At 40.1% G+C, this 24,541-nt stretch overlaps 1 protein-coding gene across 1 annotated transcript in view; it reads left to right on the top strand.

Annotated features, from left to right (window-relative positions):
• The window catches only part of POR (cytochrome p450 oxidoreductase), a 77,000-nt gene that overhangs the window by 1,385 nt on the left and 51,074 nt on the right, over positions 1-24,541 (top strand). Inside the window, exon 2 of the mRNA XM_068135129.2 lies at positions 20,846-20,996. Coding sequence (XP_067991230.1) covers positions 20,848-20,996 — 149 coding nt within the window. The 5' untranslated portion in view covers positions 20,846-20,847. The remainder of the gene's footprint in view (positions 1-20,845; positions 20,997-24,541) is intronic.

Below are 24,541 nucleotides of genomic sequence, written 5' to 3'. Positions count from 1 at the left end.
ACCGGTGATACTGCCTACTGGTACTTAATAATATATGTTTAATAAGACTTGGTTACCGGTGATACTGGTACTTAATAATATATGTTTAATATGACTTGGTTACCGGTGATACTGGTACTTAATAATATATGTTTAATAAGACTTGGTTACCGGTGATACTGGTACTTAATAATATATGTTTAATAAGACGAGGTTACCGGTGATATTGGTACTTAATAATATATGTTTAATAAGACTTGGTTACCGGTGATACTGGTACTTAATAATATATGTTTAATAAGACTTGGTTACCGGTGATATTGGTACTTAATAATATATGTTTAATAAGACTAGGTTACCGGTGATACTGGTACTTAATAATATATGTTTAATAAGACTTGGTTACCGGTGATACTGGTACTTAATAATATATGTTTAATAAGACTTGGTTACCGGTGATACTGGTACTTAATAATATATGTTTAATAAGACTTGGTTACCGGTGATACTGCCTACTGGTACTTAATAATATATGTTTAATAAGACTTGGTTACCGGTGATACTGGTACTTAATAATATATGTTTAATAAGACTTGGTTACCGGTGATATTGGTACTTAATAATATATGTTTAATATGACTTGGTTACCGGTGATACTGGTACTTAATAATATATGTTTAATAAGACTTGGTTACCGGTGATACTGGTACTTAATAATATATGTTTAATAAGACGAGGTTACCGGTGATATTGGTACTTAATAATATATGTTTAATAAGACTTGGTTACCGGTGATACTGGTACTTAATAATATATGTTTAATAAGACTTGGTTACCGGTGATACTGGTACTTAATAATATATGTTTAATAAGACTTGGTTACCGGTGATATTGGTACTTAATAATATATGTTTAATAAGACTTGGTTACCGGTGATATTGGTACTTAATAATATATGTTTAATAAGACTAGGTTACCGGTGATACTGGTACTTAATAATATATGTTTAATAAGACTTGGTTACCGGTGATACTGGTACTTAATAATATATGTTTAATAAGACTTGGTTACCGGTGATACTGGTACTTAATAATATATGTTTAATAAGACTTGGTTACCGGTGATACTGCCTACTGGTACTTAATAATATATGTTTAATAAGACTTGGTTACCGGTGATACTGGTACTTAATAATATATGTTTAATAAGACTTGGTTACCGGTGATATTGGTACTTAATAATATATGTTTAATATGACTTGGTTACCGGTGATACTGGTACTTAATAATATATGTTTAATAAGACTTGGTTACTGGTGATACTGGTACTTAATAATATATGTTTAATAAGACTTGGTTACCGGTGATACTGGTACTTAATAATATATGTTTAATAAGACTTGGTTACCGGTGATATTGGTACTTAATAATATATGTTTAATATGACTTGGTTACCGGTGATACTGGTACTTAATAATATATGTTTAATAAGACTTGGTTACCGGTGATACTGGTACTTAATAATATATGTTTAATAAGACTTGGTTACCGGTGATACTGGTACTTAATAATATATGTTTAATATGACTTGGTTACCGGTGATACTGGTACTTAATAATATATGTTTAATAAGACTTGGTTACCGGTGATACTGGTGCTTAATAATATATGTTTAATAAGACTTGGTTACCGGTGATATTGGTACTTAATAATATATGTTTAATATGACTTGGTTACCGGTGATACTGGTACTTAATAATATATGTTTAATAAGACTTGGTTACCGGTGATACTGGTGCTTAATAATATATGTTTAATAAGACTTGGTTACCGGTGATACTGGTACTTAATAATATATGTTTAATAAGACTTGGTTACCGGTGATATTGGTACTTAATAATATATGTTTAATATGACTTGGTTACCGGTGATACTGGTACTTAATAATATATGTTTAATAAGACTTGGTTACCGGTGATACTGGTGCTTAATAATATATGTTTAATAAGACTTGGTTACCGGTGATATTGGTACTTAATAATATATGTTTAATATGACTTGGTTACCGGTGATACTGGTACTTAATAATATATGTTTAATAAGACTTGGTTACCGGTGATATTGGTACTTAATAATATATGTTTAATATGACTTGGTTACCGGTGATACTGGTACTTAATAATATATGTTTAATAAGACTTGGTTACCGGTGATACTGGTACTTAATAATATATGTTTAATAAGACTTGGTTACCGGTGATACTGGTACTTAATAATATATGTTTAATAAGACTTGGTTACCGGTGATACTGGTACTTAATAATATATGTTTAATAAGACTTGGTTACCGGTGATACTGGTGCTTAATAATATATGTTTAATAAGACTTGGTTACCGGTGATGCTGGTACTTAATAATATATGTTTAATAAGACTTGGTTACCGGTGATACTGGTGCTTAATAATATATGTTTACTAAGACTTGGTTACCGGTGATACTGGTACTTAATAATATATGTTTAATAATACTTGGTTACCGGTGATACTGGTACTTAATAATATATGTTTAATAAGACTTGGTTACCGGTGATACTGGTGCTTAATAATATATGTTTAATAAGACCTGGTTACCGGTGATACTGGTGCTTAATAATATATGTTTAATAAGACTTGGTTACCGGTGATACTGGTACTTAATAATATATGTTTAATATGACTTGGTTACCGGTGATACTGGTACTTAATAATATATGTTTAATAAGACTTGGTTACCGGTGATACTGGTACTTAATAATATATGTTTAATAAGACGAGGTTACCGGTGATATTGGTACTTAATAATATATGTTTAATAAGACTTGGTTACCGGTGATACTGGTACTTAATAATATATGTTTAATAAGACTTGGTTACCGGTGATACTGGTACTTAATAATATATGTTTAATAAGACTTGGTTACCGGTGATATTGGTACTTAATAATATATGTTTAATAAGACTTGGTTACCGGTGATATTGGTACTTAATAATATATGTTTAATAAGACTAGGTTACCGGTGATACTGGTACTTAATAATATATGTTTAATAAGACTTGGTTACCGGTGATACTGGTACTTAATAATATATGTTTAATAAGACTTGGTTACCGGTGATACTGCCTACTGGTACTTAATAATATATGTTTAATAAGACTTGGTTACCGGTGATACTGGTACTTAATAATATATGTTTAATAAGACTTGGTTACCGGTGATATTGGTACTTAATAATATATGTTTAATATGACTTGGTTACCGGTGATACTGGTACTTAATAATATATTGTTACAGACGTGGCTTGGATGTTATTCACCGAGCGGTTTTGGGATGACCACGTCTGCACAAGATTATACTCGATATTATACCCGAAGCCGAACGTTGACTAGTCGCGCGATGCTAGGTCAATGAAGGAACAGACACACGGCTGGGATTAAAATGACGACACCAGGGATACGGTTCTCAAGACCTCCGGAGGAGATTATATTCGTGCGGAAGGTCAGATTACAGGGACGAGAGGTACAACATAGAAAGACAAGCACTTAGACACAATCTTATATTATTCCCGGACAGACGACAGACAAACGGAACAACGGCTGACTCACACGGGGGTTGATGGCAGGAAAGCGGGTATCGATGGCTCAAGGTGCACTCTTGGCTCAAAGCAGGGTACACGGTTCGGTCCAGAGATGCGGGGAGGTCTCGTCGCAGCGCTCAGAGGTGACGTTCTTTCTCAGGCCTCTCCAAACTCAGGCGCATCTGTTTCAGCGCTCGCAGGTCCTTCTTTCTCCAGCTGGGGGCGCATCTGACGTCACGTCCGCTACGTGGCCGCGTATATCCGGCGGGGAGTGACACGCCCTCGGCTCGCTAGCGCCGCCCCAGATGGAATCGGTCCGCCCTTCTGATTGGGTGCGGGGGGTTACCAGGCTCCGCCCTTGAGGAGGAGCTGACAGCCAGCCCCTCCGTGGTAACCCCGTGGAGCGCGTGGTCAATGGCGCTAATCGAGCCGGTGTGAGGACGCATCCTCCCCCGCTCCGCCGCCATCTCCTCTGTTGTTGTTGTAATTGTTGGGGAAGAAGATGGAAGGAGGTATGGGAAAGGTCCTAAACTCACTACTGATGCCATATAATCACATTCTGGTGCAACGAAGAGTCATAATTAATGGAGACGAGGCCTTAACTGACATAGAATAAGAATAACTAGGAAGATGTCCGAAAGTTGTCTACGTGTGGTGCGGTGGACCTGGGCACGACATTTAATGGGGGAATAAGGGGAAGGTCGGCTCTACTGATTGTTATTTACATGCAATGGGACTAGGGAATGGGGGATTGGGGAAAGTTGGGGAGTATTGGAGAAAATAGGGGAATATTTACAAGCGGATATGGAGGCCAAATTCCATATTCGCAACATTGCACCCTTCTCTACCCTCGGGGCGTCCCGACCCGATAAATTTTTACCTACTTTAGTGTGGCACGCAATGTAGTTCCCTCTACTATTAACTCTACCCTGAGTGCGACAGTTTTACAGATATTCACAAATGAGTAAATATGTCCCCCTGCGACGTTGCACCCTTCTCCTCACAGAAACACACCCACAGGATAACCGAATCCGGAAAGAATTCTCAAACTACACATACAGCCGGTAGGGAGCATTATTTACACGACTACGCTGCTATTTACACTACGATCCAGGACCTGTTTTTGGAGGGACACATGCAGATGTTATGCATAGAGAGAGCGCGCTTGCCAGCATCGATACACCAACCCACGAGTGCTCTGTGGCCGACGGCCTTTAATAACGTGCAGAGCACCCTTCCCGAGCATCAAAAGCACCACCCCACCACCAATCGGTGCAGTCACCATTGTTCATTGGAATAAAAATAAATTCGACAACCCCTAACCCTGCAGGTGTCTCTTGCTCTTCTTGTGGTGCACTTGGTGTTAACTAAAAGTGGTTCACCTGTATGGCATAGGTGCCACGTTGACCCATAGGTCCATCCCCGGGTGGTGCTTGGCCGCAAACGAACTGCGGTCCATTGTGGGTGGCCACAAACATTGCGGTCCATATGGTGTATCGATCCCGGCAGCAAACAGCGAAAGTGCAGGCCCACAACTGCGCAGCCAGCACCTCTCTCTCCTCTCTCTCTACCCCAAAGCCAGATCCTCGGAGGTGGGAGACAAAAGAAGCAGACAAGTGAGTAAGGTGGTAAGGGCGCAAAAGTGCACGCAATGTAAGGTGATGCACACTGGGGGCACATGGGAACCAGGTGAGACAGGTACGTTCCTATCGTACGCCCCCCCCCCCCCACCAGGTAACCTACATGGCCCCTCCCTTACCCCTTACTGTATCCACAAAACACAACACTACCCATAAACATCTACTTTACAAATCAACAAACATCCCTACTGTCTTCCCCGTTCCTCCCATAAACCAAATTCGTCTTCTCTCCCTCCTAACCAATCAAATTTGCCATTTTCAACTCTCATCAAAATTTGCCATTTTCAACTCAACATCAAAATTTGCCATTACCAATTCAACATCAGTCCCTCCTAGGGAGGGAGAGATGGAATCACCCCAATGTCTCATCCACGTCGTGATGCGTCTCACAAATCCACACAGCAATCTCATTTCCTGCAACAAACAAAGAAAACACAGGTGTGGAGTCATCATCATCACCACAGGTAAGTGGCTGCGTATGGTGCGACAGGTTCATCAATCCTAACTATTTCCTAAGTGACTTTAACAACTTTACACTACCCGGGGTCTTTCTCCGGCCAAACCATTGGCCCTCTTACACTATGGGTTCTAAAAACCAATTCCCATTGGCCAAACTGTGGTGCTCTTCAATTTGGGGTCTCACTCCCCCGATTCATCTCCCGGTGCCCTCGTACAATTTCTGGGCTGCGACGTGTACCTCTCCCAGTGGGTCTACCCACCTGCACACCTCCACCACTGCAGTTGCCTCCGAGCTTACCTGCTCCTTACCCTAACCTAACTACCAGGGGAAGGCCCTCTGGCACTCTCCCCACTCGGTGCCCTCTCTGGCACTGGGCTACCCGGGTCCATCCTCCGGATCCTCGGGCCCCATCCACAACTACCGGCTCCCAGAGCCCACCTGCGGCCTCACCTGGCCGACATCCTCACAGTGGTGGAGTGCTCAACCAACTACACACACTAACAGGCTACACGCCCAGCCATTTCCACAACACTAATGCACCCATTCACAACACCATTCTGCAACCGCACCACAGATGCCAATATCCAACCACAATTTACCTAGACCCTCTACCTAACACTTACACTACCCGCCCCGGGTACTCGTGAAAGGGGTCCACTCTTCCCCCATCCACACCTTCGCACCATGCACACCACTCCGTACCACTTACTCCAACTCTCTCCACACACCTGTACTTGCACACCTGTGCTCTCACACCTGGTGCCACCTGCACCCTTCTCTCCCCAAGCGCATTCGCGCTGATCCACAACACTCACTACTCATACACTGCTCCACACACCTGTCCAGTTGCACACCTGTGCAATCACACCTGTTCAATTCTCACACACACAGCATCATCTCAGCTAACTACTCCCTTCTGAAACTTGCGCTTCCCAGTCGTCCCTTTAAACTATTGCGCTCCCACGTCATTATCATCCATACTAATCTACCTGCGTCCCCACTACAGGTATCAGTCACTAACTAAACTTAACGTCACCTAAGGTCATCTTCTCTAGATCCCTACCGTTATATCCTAACCCTCCCGGGCTAGTTTTCACTGCCATACACCCCATAAGCTATTGCGCATTTGCCCCCACCATGGGAAGGATGGTGGATTTGCCATCCCACCACATCGGGGGTCTCTCACTACCAATTTTGCACATCAAATTTCAACAAATTAAAAATTTGCCAATCACTGCCCATCATCTGCCAATCACTGCCAATCCCTTGCCAATCATCAAATTTTGTTTTTCTCTAATCTTGGGTCCAAAACACTAACCTCATCACCCAGTCTACTCACTAATACCTCTCGGTGCGCCAATCCCTGTCCAAAGCCCGGCTTCGTAAAGCCAAGCAATGGATGCTGGTTGTTTTGTGCCAGCGGCTGGATGCGTCCGGCACTCGGTGCAGGGAAGGAGGTTTACCCGGGCCGAGATCCCACGCACCATCTCGGCACGGAGCCATCCCATGGCTCGATCTCGGCCTGCCGGAATGCCTCACCAAAAAGTGGTCGCCATGACGACCCTTCCTATCCTGCCGCCCGCTCCGCCTGGTGGAGCACGGACGCGGCCGTTCAAAGCGAGGCCCAGCACGCACCGAGGGCCCGATTCGGCTATAAGTCGTTCTAAACTCTACCCCGTCTAACGTCGATGCTTCACCTGCATGCTTACATCCCGCAGCCCGTTCCTTGCTCACACATCCAGCCGTGCCCATGCTCCTCGTACCTTTCCTTACACACCCAGGTACACCCATTCCACTCACAGCCTTGGTCACACACCTGACCACCGAACACTTTGGCACACATTCGTTGCTCGCACACCTCACCAATACACCGCTTCGCGCCCCCTCCTCGGTCACCTCCTCTGTGACAATCACAGGTGTGCCCTCATTCGCACACCCAACCACGTGCCTCACCACCAACTCCAGCGTGCATTCCCACTCACGCTCTACCATTCCAGGTGTGCATCCTTCCATCCCAGGTGTACATCCTCGCTCACCTGTCACAACTAACTCACTCTCCTTGTCACTCTCACTACTTTCACCTCCATTCCTGACAGCGCACTCACCCTTACTCTTGACAGCGCACTCTTTCCCCATGCACCTGCCCGTCACACACCTTTCTCGCGCACACTCTCCCGTTACACCCTCTGTAACACTCACCACACCGCGCTTCCATGTGCTCCCTCGCACACTCGCTACGACCGACTCACTCTCGCCTGCACCCTCACTCCTTGGCGTGCACTTTTTCCTCACACACCCCAGAGTCGGACTTTCTCGCACACCTCCTTTTTCGCACACCAGACCTGTCGCACACTTCACCAGTGGCCTCTCACGAACACCCGGGTCTATCTCGACCCCCAAGCTTCTTAAATCCCCTGGCGCATCATACGCACGACCATATTGGTCACCACTTACACCGGGTCCTCTTCCTCTTCGCTTCTCCTCCATCACCTGCGAATCCCTCATCCGGTTAATGAGCACATCATCACGATCCAAACACAGACTTTGGACCAATTCTTTTATCTCCTCTTTTATTTCTTTCTTATCCCCTCTCCGTCGCTTCTTAATTTCGCTCATCCCTTCTTCCACTTCTTCTAATTTGTGCTTCACCTCTTTTATTCCCCGGTACGTCTCCTCAAGCTCGTCCTCCAAGGCTACCTTGACCGTTTCCAGGTGCGTCCTCACCTGCCGGTCCTTCGTCTCCATTACCTCTATCACCTCGTCCAACCTCGTTGTCAGTCCCTCACGTACCATCTGACATTCCCTCTTTGTCGCTATCAAGTCGTTTTTTATGTCGTTTTGTGTCGCTTTCAACCCTCCTAATACCGCAGTGTTCCTTTGAACCTGCTCCGTTAGTCCTTTTTGTCCCTCCGTCAGCTGTTCCACCTCCTGCGTCAGGACCTCTATGCCCCCTTGTAACTTTACAGTCCCCTTTCTCACCTCCTTCTCCATGTGCTCCTTACAGTGCCTCACCTCCTCGCGCACTCCTCCGACCTCCTCACTCACACCTCTTCTGATCTCTTCTCCCATCACTTGCATCTCCTGCCCAGATGCCACCCTCATCTGCTCCATTTCCTCCCTGTGAGCATCCAGTTTGGTTTCTACCCCCATTCTGACCCCCTCTATCTGCTGCTCCATTTGTTTAACTTCCCTTTCCGCTTGGTCCCTCATGTCCCTCAATTTGCCTTCCATACTGTTTTCTAACCCTATTAACCCATTTCTCACCTCTTTTATCCCGTTGTCTAACCCCTCAAAATTATTGTCTAACTTCCCAAATTTCTTGTCTAACTCCTCAAAATTATTGTCTAACTTCCCAAATTTCTTGTCTAATCCCTTAAAATTATTGTCTAACCCCTCACTGGTACCCCTCGCTTCGTCCCTCATTACCCCCATTTCGTTTCCCATTACCCCCATTTTTGCTTCTAGCCTCTCCATAAGGGCCCCCATTTGCAGGAGGAAAAGGTTCGAATCCACCAGGGGCGCTGCCACGGTCGCTGGCGCGGTGATCAGCGAGGCGCCATTTTGCGCGCCCGCTTCTTCGTGCGTGACGGCGCTATTTTGCGAACCTGCCGCCCTCACTGCTTCGCTCTCCTCCTGTCCCTCATTTTGGTCCTGGATCGACCCTACCTCTCTCTCCTCTACCGGACCCCAGCTGTCTTGATCCGCCATAGCGCGACTTTCAAAATTCGGTTTTTATTTTATTTTTATTTTTCGTAAAACAAATTCAAATTTCGGCCGTTATAATTTCGCGCGGGAAACGCGCTCCAAATCGATTCTAACTGTTACAAATTTGGGCCTAATAAATTTAGTCCCGGGTTCGAATTCCACTCCTCGACACCAATTGTTACAGACGTGGCTTGGATGTTATTCACCGAGCGGTTTTGGGATGACCACGTCTGCACAAGATTATACTCGATATTATACCCGAAGCCGAACGTTGACTAGTCGCGCGATGCTAGGTCAATGAAGGAACAGACACACGGCTGGGATTAAAATGACGACACCAGGGATACGGTTCTCAAGACCTCCGGAGGAGATTATATTCGTGCGGAAGGTCAGATTACAGGGACGAGAGGTACAACATAGAAAGACAAGCACTTAGACACAATCTTATATTATTCCCGGACAGACGACAGACAAACGGAACAACGGCTGACTCACACGGGGGTTGATGGCAGGAAAGCGGGTATCGATGGCTCAAGGTGCACTCTTGGCTCAAAGCAGGGTACACGGTTCGGTCCAGAGATGCGGGGAGGTCTCGTCGCAGCGCTCAGAGGTGACGTTCTTTCTCAGGCCTCTCCAAACTCAGGCGCATCTGTTTCAGCGCTCGCAGGTCCTTCTTTCTCCAGCTGGGGGCGCATCTGACGTCACGTCCGCTACGTGGCCGCGTATATCCGGCGGGGAGTGACACGCCCTCGGCTCGCTAGCGCCGCCCCAGATGGAATCGGTCCGCCCTTCTGATTGGGTGCGGGGGGTTACCAGGCTCCGCCCTTGAGGAGGAGCTGACAGCCAGCTATATATATGGTAACCCCGTGGAGCGCGTGGTCAATGGCGCTAATCGAGCCGGTGTGAGGACGCATCCTCCCCCGCTCCGCCGCCATCTCCTCTGTTGTTGTTGTAATTGTTGGGGGAGAAGATGGAAGGAGGTATGGGAAAGGTCCTAAACTCACTACTGATGCCATATAATCACATTCTGGTGCAACGAAGAGTCATAATTAATGGAGACGAGGCCTTAACTGACATAGAATAAGAATAACTAGGAAGATGTCCGAAAGTTGTCTACGTGTGGTGCGGTGGACCTGGGCACGACATTTAATGGGGGAATAAGGGGAAGGTCGGCTCTACTGATTGTTATTTACATGCAATGGGACTAGGGAATGGGGGATTGGGGAAAGTTGGGGAGTATTGGAGAAAATAGGGGAATATTTACAAGCGGATATGGAGGCCAAATTCCATATTCGCAACAATATGTTTAATAAGACTTGGTTACCGGTGATACTGGTACTTAATAATATATGTTTAATAAGACTTGGTTACCGGTGATACTGGTACTTAATAATATATGTTTAATAAGACTTGGTTACCGGTGATATTGGTACTTAATAATATATGTTTAATATGACTTGGTTACCGGTGATACTGGTACTTAATAATATATGTTTAATAAGACTTGGTTACCGGTGATACTGGTGCTTAATAATATATGTTTAATAAGACTTGGTTACCGGTGATATTGGTACTTAATAATATATGTTTAATATGACTTGGTTACCGGTGATACTGGTACTTAATAATATATGTTTAATAAGACTTGGTTACCGGTGATATTGGTACTTAATAATATATGTTTAATATGACTTGGTTACCGGTGATACTGGTACTTAATAATATATGTTTAATAAGACTTGGTTACCGGTGATACTGGTACTTAATAATATATGTTTAATAAGACTTGGTTACCGGTGATACTGGTACTTAATAATATATGTTTAATAAGACTTGGTTACCGGTGATACTGGTACTTAATAATATATGTTTAATAAGACTTGGTTACCGGTGATACTGGTGCTTAATAATATATGTTTAATAAGACTTGGTTACCGGTGATGCTGGTACTTAATAATATATGTTTAATAAGACTTGGTTACCGGTGATACTGGTGCTTAATAATATATGTTTACTAAGACTTGGTTACCGGTGATACTGGTACTGAATAATATATGTTTAATAATACTTGGTTACCGGTGATACTGGTACTTAATAATATATGTTTAATAAGACTTGGTTACCGGTGATACTGGTGCTTAATAATATATGTTTAATAAGACCTGGTTACCGGTGATACTGGTGCTTAATAATATATGTTTAATAAGACTTGGTTGCCGGTGATACTGGTGCTTAATAATATATGTTTAATAAGACTTGGTTACCGGTGATACTGGTACTTAATAATATATGTTTAATAAGACTTGGTTCCCGGTGATACTGGTACTTAATAATATATGTTTAATAAGACTTGGTTACCGGTGATACTGGTACTTAATAATATATGTTTAATAAGACTTGGTTACCGGTGATACTGGTAGTTAATAATATATGTTTAATAAGACTTGGTTACCGGTGTTACTGGTGCTTAATAAAAAAGGTTTAATAAGACTTGGTTACCGGTGATACTGGTGCTTAATAATATATGTTTAATAAGACTTGGTTACTGGTGATACTGGTACTTAATAATATATGTTTAATAAGACTTGGTTACCGGTGATACTGGTACTTAATAATATATGTTTAATAAGACTTGGTTACCGGTGATACTGGTGCTTAATAATATATGTTTAATAAGACTTGGTTACCGGTGATACTGGTACTTAATAATATATGTTTAATAAGACTTGGTTACCGGTGATACTGGTACTTAATACTATATGTTTAATAAGACTTGGTTATCGGTGATACTGGTGCTTAATAATATATGTTTAATAAGACTTGGTTACCGGTGATACTGGTAGTTAATAATATATGTTTAATAAGACTTGGTTACCGGTGATACTGGTACTTAATAATATATGTTTAATAAGACTTGGTTACCGGTGATACTGGTACTTAATAATATATGTTTAATAAGACTTGGTTACCGGTGATACTGGTACTTAATAATATATGTTTAATAAGACTTGTTTACCGGTGATACTGGTGCTTAATAATATATGTTTAATAAGACTTGGTTACCGGTGATACTGGTACTTAATAATATATGTTTAATAAGACTTGGTTACCGGTGATACTGGTACTTAATAATATATGTTTAATAAGACTTGGTTACCGGTGATACTGGTGCTTAATAATATATGTTTAATAAGACTTGGTTACCGGTGATACTGGTACTTAATAATATATGTTTAATAAGACTTGGTTACCGGTGATACTGGTGCTTAATAATATATGTTTAATAAGACTTGGTTACCGGTGATACTGGTACTTAATAATATATGTTTAATAAGACTTTGTTACCGGTGATACTGCTACTTAATAATATATGTTTAATATGACTTGGTTACCGGTGATACTGGTACTTAATAATATATGTTTAATAAGACTTGGTTACCGGTGATACTGGTGCTTAATAATATATGTTTAATAAGACTTGGTTACCGGTGATATTGGTACTTAATAATATATGTTTAATATGACTTGGTTACCGGTGATACTGGTACTTAATAATATATGTTTAATAAGACTTGGTTACCGGTGATACTGGTAGTTAATACGATATGTTTAATAAACTTTGGTTACCGGTGATACTGGTGCTTAATAATATATGTTTAATAAGACTTGGTTACCGGTGATACTGGTAGTTAATAATATATGTTTAATAAGACTTGGTTACCAGTGATACTGGTACTTAATAATATATGTTAAATAAGACTTGGTTACCGGTGATACTGGTACTTAATAATATATGTTTAATAAGACTTGGTTACCGGTGATACTGGTACTTAATAATATATGTTTAATAAGACTTGGTTACCGGTGATACTGGTGCTTAATAATATATGTTTAATAAGACTTGGTTACCGGTGATACTGGTACTTAATAATATATGTTTAATAAGACTTGGTTACCGGTGATACTGGTACTTAATAATATATGTTTAATAAGACTTGGTTACCGGTGATACTGGTGCTTAATAATATATGTTTAATAAGACTTGGTTACCGGTGATACTGGTACTTAATAATATATGTTTAATAAGACTTGGTTACCGGTGATACTGGTGCTTAATAATATATGTTTAATAAGACTTGGTTACCGGTGATACTGGTACTTAATAATATATGTTTAATAAGACTTTGTTACCGGTGATACTGCTACTTAATAATATATGTTTAATAAGACTTGGTTACCGGTGATACTGGTGCTTAATAATATATGTTTAATAAGACTTGGTTACCGGTGATACTGGTACTTAATAATATATGTTTAATAAGACTTGGTTACCGGTGATACTGGTACTTAATAATATACGTTTAATAAGACTTTGTTACCGGTAATACTGGTACTTAATAATATATGTTTAATAAGACTTGGTTACCGGTGATACTGGTAGTTAATACTATATGTTTAATAAGACTTGGTTGCTGGTGATACTGGTAGTTAATAATATGTTTAATAAGACTTGGTTGCCGGTGATACTGGTAGTTAATAATATGTTTAATAAGACTTGGTTACCGGTGATACTGGTCGTTAATACGATATGTTTAATAAGACTTGGTTACCCGTGATACTGGTACTTAATAATATATGTTTAATAAGACTTGGTTACTGGTGATACTGGTAGTTAATACTATATGTTTAATAAGACTTGGTTGCTGGTGATACTGGTAGTTAATAATATGTTTAATAAGACTTGGTTACCGGTGATACTGGTCGTTAATACGATATGTTTAATAAGACTTGGTTACCCGTGATACTGGTACTTAATAATATATGTTTAATAAGACTTGGTTACCGGTGATACTGGTAGTTAATACTATATGTTTAATAAGACTTGGTTATCGGTGATACTGGTAGTTAATACGATGTGTTTAATAAGACTTGGTTATCGGTGATACTGGTAGTTAATACGATATGTTTAATAAACCTTGGTTACCGGTGATACTGGTACTTAATACTATATGTTTAATAAGACTTGGTTACTGGTGATACTGGTGATACTGGTAGTTAATAATATATGTTTAATAAGACTTGGTTACCGGTGATACTGGTAGTTAATACGATATGTTTAATAAGACTTGGTTACTGGCGATACTGGTACTTCATAATATATGTTTCATAAGACTTGGTTACCGGTGATACTGGTAGTTAATACTATATGTTTAATAAGACTTGGTTATCGGTGATACTGGTAGTTAATACGATATGTTTAATAAACCTTGGTTACCGGTGATACTGGTACTTAATACTATATGTTTAATAAGACTTGTTTATCGGTGATACTGGTATTTAATACTATTTGTTTAATAAGACTTGGTTACCGGTGATACTGGTAGTTAATAATATATGTTTAATAAGACTTGGTTACTGGTGATACTGGTAGTTAATACTATATGTTTAATAAGACTTGGTTACCGGTGATACTGGAAGTTAATACTATATGTTTAATAAGACTTGGTTATCGGTGATACTGGTACTTAATAATATATGTTTAATAAGACTTGGTTACCGGTGATACTGGTAGTTAATACGATATGTTTAATAAGACTTGGTTACCTGTGATACTGGTACTTAATAATATATGTTTAATAAGACTTGGTTACCGGTGATACTGGTACTTAATAATATATGTTTAATAAGACTTGGTTACTGGTGATACTGGTGCTTAATAATATATGTTTAATAAGACTTGATTACCGGTGATACTGGTACTTAATAATATATGTTTAATAAGACTTGGTTACCGATGATACTGGTAGTTAATAATATATGTTTAATAAGACTTGGTTACCGGTGATACTGGTACTTAATACGATATGTTTAATAAGACTTGGTTACCGGTGATACTGGTAGTTAATACTATATGTTTAATAAGACTTGGTTATCGGTGATACTGGTACTTAATAATATATGTTTAATAAGACTTGGTTACCGGTGATACTGGTAGTTAATACTATATGTTTAATAAGACTTTGTTATCGGTGATACTGGTAGTTAATACGTTATGTTTAATAAGACTTGGTTACCTGTGATACTGGTACTTAATAATATATGTTTAATAAGACTTGGTTACCGGTGATACTGGTAGTTAATACGATATGTTTAATAAGACTTTGTTATCGGTGATACTGGTAGTTAATACGATATGTTTAATAAGACTTGGTTACCTGTGATACTGGTACTTAATAATATATGTTTAATAAGACTAGGTTACCGGTGATACTGGTACTTAATAATATATATGTTTAATAAGGCTTGGTTACCGGTGATACTGGTACTTAATAATATATGTTTAATAAGACTTGGTTACCGGTGATACTGGTACTTAATAATATATGTTTAATAAGACTTGGTTACCGGTGATACTGGTACTTAATACTATATTTTTAATAAGACTTGGTTATCAGTGATACTGGTACTTAATACTATATGTTTAATAAGACTTGGTTATCGGTGATACTGGTACTGAATACTATATGTTTAATTAGACTTGGTTATCGGTGATACTGGTAGTTAATACTATATGTTTAATAAGACTTGGTTATTGGTGATACTGGTAGTTAATAAATATATGTTTAATAAGACTTGGTTATCGGTGATACTGGTACTTAATAATATATGTTTAATAAGACTAGGTTACTGGTGATACTGGTAGTCAATAATATATGTTTAATAAGACTTGGTTATCGGTGATACTGGTCGTTAATACTATATGTTTAATAAGACTTTATCGGTGATACTGGTACTTAATACTATATGTTTAATAAGGCTTTGTTATCGGTGATACTGGTGGTTAATACTATATGTTTAATAAGACTTTATCGGTGATACTGGTACTTAATACTATATGTTTAATAAGACGTTGTTATCGGTGATACTGGTAGTTAATACTATATGTTTAATAAGACTTGGTTACCTGTGATACTGGTACTTAATAATATATGTTTAATAAGACTAGGTTACCGGTGATACTGGTAGTCAATAATGTTTGTTTAATAAGACTTGGTTATCGGTGATACTGGTACTTAATAACATATGTTTAATAAGACTTGGTGGTTATTGGTGATACTGGTACTTAATACTATATGTTTAATAACACTTGGTGGTTATCGGTGATACTGGTACTTGATAACACTTGGTGGTTATCGGTGATACTGGTACTTAATAATATATGTTTAATAAGACTTTGTTATCGGTGATACTGGTACTTAATAATATATGTTTAATAAGACTTTGTTATCGGTGATACTGGTACTTAATAATATATGTTTAATAAGACTTGGTTACCGGTGACACTGGTAGTTAATACTATATGTTTAATAAGATGGTTACCGGTGATACTGGTAGTTAATACTATATGTTTAATAAGACATGGTTATCGGTGATACTGGTACTTAATACTATATGTTTAATACGACTTTATCGGTGATATTGGTACTTAATACTGTATGTTTAATAATAATTGGTTACTGGTGATACTGGTACTTACTACTATATGTTTAATAAGACTTGGTTATTGGTGATACTGGTAGTTAATAAATATATGTTTAATAAGACTTGGTTATCGGTGATACTGGTACTTAATAATATATGTTTAGTAAGACTTGGTTATCGGTGATACTGGTAGTTACTCCCGCCAGGGAGTAATGCATTCACGTGTGTGTGTGTGTGTGTGTGTGTGTGTGTGTGTGTGTGTGTGTGTGTGTGTGTGTGTGTGTGTGTGTGTGTGTGTGTGTGTGTGTGTGTGTGTGTGTGTGTGTGTGTGTGTTCGTGTGTTTGTGAACAAGATATCTGGAAAAGTTCTGAATGGATTTTGATGAAAGTTGGTGGGATGATTGCCCTTGGGATAAGGAAGAATTGATTAGTTTTTGGTGAAGCTCAGGATATTATTCCCGATCCAGGAATTTTTTGAAGGATTTTTTTAACATTGGAAGATAGGGATCATTTTCTTTTAACATTATCTACTATATATTCTATATTTAACATTGTGATATGAAAATAGTTTTCATATCTGTTGTAAATGTAGTTTAAACTCGTGGTTATGTGTTAGAGCGGTGTATTTTTTTTAGCAGCATCGTCTTCAATGTTCATTTTTTTTTTTTTCTAATAAAGACATATTCTGTCATTTTAAAACCACCAAAGTGTGTATTAGGTTTCCACGTTTCATAAAATGTATCGTTTGATACGTATAATGCTTAAAAATTTTTTTTTTTTTTTTAACCTCAGAAGAGATATCAACATTTCGCTCAGCGAATGTCATTCGCGGTGTCAGTATTTGATGAACTTATAAAGATTTAGTTCCAGATTTGTCAATGGCTGAGGTATATTAACAAACGAATAAACAGATTTGGCAAAATTCCAACTTTTTTTTTTTTTTTAAAGATCGCATATTCACCCAGGGTTGTGAGAGGCTGAAGAAGAAGAAACCTCGCATGGGCTTCCCAGACCAAATAAATAATTCTGGTTCTGGCTCAGCGATTTTCAGGTTTATTACTCCCGCCAGGGAGTAACGCATTCGATCGTGTCCGTCCGTGTGTGTGTGTGTGTGTGTTCGTGCGTTCGTGTGTTTGTGAACAAGATATCTGGAAAAGTTCTGAATGGATTTTGATGAAAGTTTGTGGGATCATTGCCCTTGGGATAAGGAAGAATTGATTAGTTTTTGGTGAAGCTCAGGATATTATTCCCGATCCAGGAATTTTTTGAAGGATTTTTTTTACCATTGGAAAAAGAAAAAAAAACACCTTTAGAGGCCATTTTTCCCCGCAAAGCGGGTGTTGGCCTTTTTCGGGCACCGTGGTTGTTGTTTTTGTTGGACCCCTTTTTGAAGCAATGTTTTTTTACGGCCGGATGCCCTTCCTGCCGCCAACCCTGTTTGTTGCCTTTTACGACAAACAGGGAATTACCAGTGTACTGGTACTCAATTAGCCGACCTCGGAAGGATGACAGGCTGAGTCAACCCCCCTGGCGTTAATTCAGCAATCGACCGGGATTCGAACCCAGGATCCTAGGATCATAAGCTGGCACCCTAGCCGCTAAGCCAATACCAGGCTAAGATAGGGCTTTTTTTTTTTTTTTAACATTATCTTCTATATCTATATACTGTATATATAAAAACACAGTTTGTGTGTGTGTGTGTGTATGTAATGTTACCGATAGACTCCTAAACGGAGAGGCTTACGTGCTTGATATTTGACATAGACATGGCCATTGAGCCTGGGACGAACATGGCCGAACTCAAAATATTTGACGATCCATATTTTTTATTCATATTTACCTCAGCGCATTTCAGCGCACGGAATCGGAGCAGGTGGGCGCTGATTCGCTCAGAGCGATCACGTGATGACGCTATGAACGCTATGACGCTATGAACGCTATGACGCTATGAACGCTATGACGCTATGAACGCTATGACGCTATGAACGATATGACGCTATGAACGCTATGACGCTATGAAAAAAAAAAACCGCTATGACGCTATGAACGCTATGACGCTACGAACGCTGTGACGCTACGAACGCTGTGACGCTATGAACGCTATGACGCTATGAACGATATGACGCTATGACGCTATGAAAAAAAAAATCGCTATGACGCTATGAAACGCTATGAAACGCTATGAACGCTATGACGCTATGACGCTATGAACGATATGACGATATGACGCTATGAACGCTATGACGCTACGAAAAAAAAAACATCGCTATGATGCTATGAAACGCTATGAACGCTATGAAAAAAAAAATCGCTCGCTTTACCAAGGGGCTCGCTCCCCCCTCCCCCCCCCGTTCCCCTACCGTCCCCTTCCCCTTCCCCCTCTCCCTCCCCTCCCCCACCCGGCAATGCCAGGTATTTCTGCTAGTATTCTATATTTAACATTGTGATATGAAAATAGTTTTCATATTTGTTGTAAATGTAGTTTAAACTCGTTGTTATGCGTTAGAGCGGTGTATTTCTTAGCAGCATCGCCTTCAATGTTCATTTTTTTTTTTATCTAATAAAGACATATTCTGTCATTTTAAAACCACCAAAGTGTGTATTATATTTCCCCGTTTCATAAAATGTATCGTTTGATACGTATAATGCTTTAAAACTTTTTTTTTTTTTTTTTTTTTTTAACCTCAGAAGAGATATCAGCATTTAGCTCAGCGAATGCCATTCGCGGTGTCAGTATTTGATGAACTTATAAAGACTTAGTTCCAGATTTGTCAATGGCTGAGGTATATTAACAAACGAATAAACAGATTTGGCAAAATTCCAACTTTTTTTTTTAAAGATCGCCTATTCACCCAGGGTTGTGAGATGCTGAAGAAGAAGAAACCTCGCATTGGCTTCCCAGACCAAATAAATAATTCTGGTTCTGGCCCTGCGATTTTCAGGTTTATTACTCCCGCCAGGGAGTAACGCATTCGATCGTGTCCACTGTCCGTCCGTGTGTGTGTGTGTGTGTGTGTGTGTGTGTTCGTGTGTTTGTGAACAAGATATCTGGAAAAGTTCTGAACGGATTTGGATGAAAGTTGGTGGGATGATTGCCCTTGGGATAAGGAAGAATTGATTAGTTTTTGGTGAAGCTCAGGATATTATTCCGGATCCAGGAATTTTGTTTGGAAATTTTTTTGGGAAAGATTTTTTCTGTTTTACTGCATTAAAGCTTTTATTCTTATTCTTAAATGATGTTTTTCTTCTCTAATTCCGAGATATATCAAAATAAATTCTCTGACAGTTAGGGCTTACTTTCTTTTTCATTTATTGTTTTTGGGAGAGGGGATGTTAAACAAAACGTATTATTCCAACTAAACCCACGGCGGGAGTATGCGCTCTACTTAGTGGCGTTCTAGTTAATACTATATGTTTAATAACAATTGATTATTGGTTGGTTATACTGGTAGATAATACTGTATTTAATAAGACTTAATTATTGGTAATACTGGTAGATAATACTATATTGTGGATTATCCTTTGTAACTAGTAATGGCTATTAAATTTGAATTTAAAGGTTGTGGGGATGCAACCAGGGTATTTCTGGGGGGAGGGGCGGGGGCACAACACATTTTTATAAAGGGCCATGACCATACTTTTTTTTTTCTTTTTTAAAAAGTGGGGTGGGAGCTGTGGCTGCACACACGGAATTGTGGAAGATATCTCACCGACATCTTAACTTGCTCCCCAAAGAGACTGTATTTACTAGTAGTGGCTTTGTTGGAGGAACGGGGTATATGAAAGGATAGCCTAGCCCTAGGGGATAGCCTCCAATTGGGGAAAGCTGTAGTCTGTGTTGAGGAGGTGAGTCAGCAGTTGGACAGGTAAGATGGGTAAGATAAGATCTTTCATCATGGTGTTTTGAATATTGTCGTACATAACCCCCTCCCCTGCCCCACCCACCCCCCTCTTGTTACTGCCATAGTGATGGAGGTGGACTCTGACATGAAGGGAACCCTGCCATTTGGTTTCATCGACATGTTCCTGTTGTCCACCATCTCTGGTATTGTTATCTACTGGCTTTTCTTTCGCAAACCCAAGGAGGAAGTGCCAGAATTCAAAAGTTTTCAGATTCCGTAAGTGTTTACGTTGCTTCGGGGAAGTGAGATGTGATTTTGAAGAAACGATGAGTGCTTGCAATTGTATGTATTGTAAACTACCAGTGTATAATACATTGTATGTATTATACACTGGTAGTTTGTATGTATATATATATTGTTGTGGATCTGCCGCCGGCCTTCTCCCCTTACCAAGGGGGGATTAGTCCCCTTGTCTTTGACTGACCTGGCGCGACCCGGAACCTATTACGTCCCTTCCGGACAGCGCTAAATAGGGTTTCAGGACCAGATTCGCTGTTACCTAAGTACAAGCGCTGCCCTGGAAGCGAGGAAATAAGCCCCCGCATGAACCACGTGCATTGGTGATACGCCGAGCGGTTGCGTACACATGATCCGCGCCGTTATAGATGGTGGAACCCGATTCAAGCGGTTCTTATTCGTACCATGCTTAGTCAATGGAGAAATCACAAAGGCGATCGAATTGGAAAGCAAAGGAATAACAGGTTTAATTATTATTATTTACAATGTACAATGGTAGAAGAAGCAGAGACACAGAGCAATCCTTAAAACAGTCTTATACTTAATACCCAGGACAAACGGGCCTGTCTCACACACTGGCTGCGCCCGCGTACTTTGTACGGTTCAAAGCTCAACAATGGCGAGTGATGCGAGTTCTCTTTATCAAGCTCCCTCTCTGCAAGTCCTCAAATAAATCCTTTTGCCACCGCCGTATGCACGCGAGTCCTTTTATCAAGCTCCCCCTCTGCAAGTCCTGCTTGTAAGTCCTCTGCCACTGCCGTGTGCACGCGAGTCCTTTCGAGGGCTTTTCGTATGGGCTTATATAGACCCGCCCCACGAACCTTCTGGAACTCACCAGACGTGCTTCACCACGCCCTCTCACGCCATTCCGCTCGAGCTCTGATTGGCTGGTGGCTCTTACCGTCATCGCCTCTGCCACTCCCGACCTCGACGCCGCCCCCACCGTTTTAGGCCTACCTCGTGTTACTCGACTAGTGGACAGCCAAATGGGGCGTGGGATGGATTATGCCCATAGAGGTAGAATTGGAGGGTGGACGCAAAATGAATGGGGCCTACTCTCCTGTCTTTACACAACGCAGGTACTAAGAGGGGAAATGGCCTATTCTTACACATACTAAGACATAACTACACAACAAATGGGCCTATATGTTGCTCGTGTGACTAACTATGGGGGGGCAACCCTTTAACCTTTAATGACTTCCATGTGCCAGTCTCAAAACCGCAGCAATATATATATATATATATATATCTCCCCCACATTATAGGTATTGTAAGGGAAGGTGGTTGGTTGGTTGGTGTTGTGTGTGTGTGTATGTGTGTGTATGAATGATCTGGTGTGTTTTGTTGGTGAGTGGTGAAGGGTATAAAGGTGAGTGTTTGAGTGTTCCACCGTGTTTGTTTGGTGCTGTGGATTCTGGATGCGTAGGTGTTGTTGTTGTTGTAGTCTGCGTTCGCACTGGCTGGGGGTGGGGGTATGTACGCATCCAGGTGGAGTTGCTGCATGTGGATGTGTATGTGCCCCTGCTGGCCCACCTTAGCTGACCGTATCGAGGTTGAAGGGCCGAAACGAGATGATGCTGAGGACCTCGACTGAGGACCCGGTCAGAGCGGCACACTTGTGACCAGGTGTGTTTTGAACTTATATACATATATATATATATATATATATACATACAGTCACGTGAAAAAGTAAGTACACCCCATGTAAAGTTTTGACTTTTTCAACATATTTCAACATATTTCAACATACAGGTACTTGATCTTCATTTCAACAATATTGAGAGATAAAGGTGATATAATATAACAAATATCATGAAACATTTACATTTTGTAGTCCATTGTATAATTTAAATAAACATAAATGCAAATTTCGCATGTGGAAAAAGTAAGTACACCCTTGGCTCTAATAGGTGGTATTGCCCCCTTTGGTAGAAACAACATCAGGTAGGCGTTACTTATAACTGTCTACCAGTCTCTGACATCGACTGGGAGAAATTTTTGCCCACTCCTCCATGCAGAATTCTTTCAGCTGTGCGATGTTTGAGGGGTTTCTTGCATGCACAGCTCGTTTCAAATCCCCCCACAACATCTCGATGGGATTTAGATCCAGGCTTTGACTTGGCCATTCCAGAACCCTCCATTTCTTTCTTTTCAGCCATTCCTTGGTGGATTTACTGGTATGTTTAGGGTCATTGTCATGTTGCAAGGTCCACCTTCGGTTGAGGTTCAACTCTCCGACAGATGGCCTCACATTATCCTCAAGCACCCTCTGGTAAAATGAAGAATTCATAGTGGATTATATGATGGTTAGCTGCCCAGGCCCTGATGCAACAAAGCTGCCCCAAACCATAATATTTCCACCACCATGCTTTACAGTTGGTATCAGGTTCTTGTGGTCAAATGCTGTCTTCGGTTTTCGCCAAACATGTCTTCTGGTACTGTGGCCAAATAGCTCTACCTTTGGCTCATCTGTCCAGAGCACATTGTTCCAGAAGTGTTGGTCTTTGCCTCGGTGTTCATTGGCAAACTTTAGTCTTGCCCTGATGTTCTCTCTGGACAGCAAAGGTTTCCTCCTGGCACACCTCCCATGTAGATCAAATTTGTGCAGCCTCTTTCTAATGGTGGACTCATGCACTTTGACATCAACAGTGGCAAGAGCTACCTGTAGGTCCCGTGATGACATTCTGGGGTTCTTAGAGACTTCTTTCAGCATCTTGCGGTCTGCTCTCGGGCTGAACTTGCTGGGGCGGCCTGGCCTGAACAAGTTGGCAGTTGTTTGGAATCTTCTCCACTTGGAGATGATCTTCTGGACAGTCGAATGATTGATTTCAAATTGTTTGGAGATCTTTTTAAATCCCTTCCCAGACTCGTAGGCATCTATAACCTTCTTTCTGAAGGCCTCAGAGAGCTCTTTTCATCGAGGCATGGTGATGCCGCACACTTCAACAACAAAGAGCAAACCAAACTAAATGTCTGAGGTTTAAATAAGACAGGTTCCTCCAAGATCCACTCTAGTGATGTTCTAATCATTTGCACCTGAGCTGGTGCACCTGATTCTAATTTTAGATATTTGAAGTAGTGATAAATGTAGGGGTGTACTTACTTTTTCCACATGCGAAATTTGCATTTATGTTTATTTAAATTACACAATGGGCTACAAAATGTAAATGTTTCATTATATTTGTTATATTATATCACCTTTATCTAACAATATTGTTGAAATGAAGATCAAATAGCTGTATGTTGAAAGATGTTGAAAAAGTCCAAACTTTACATGGGGTGTACTTACTTTTTCACGTGACTGTGTGTGTATATATATATATATATATATATATATATATATATATATATATATATATATATATATATATATATATAGATATATATATACATGTAGATATATATATATATATATATAGATATATATATACATATAGATATATATATATAGATATATATATATATATATATATAGATATATATAGATATATATAGATATATATATATATATATATATATATATA

Source organism: Myxine glutinosa, chromosome 14 (genome assembly GCF_964187855.1).
Source record: "Myxine glutinosa chromosome 14, kmMyxGlut1.1, whole genome shotgun sequence".
Taxonomy (NCBI): Eukaryota; Metazoa; Chordata; class Myxini; order Myxiniformes; family Myxinidae; genus Myxine; species Myxine glutinosa.
Note: the sequence above shows the minus strand (reverse complement) of the source record. Positions and strands in the feature narration are given on the sequence as shown.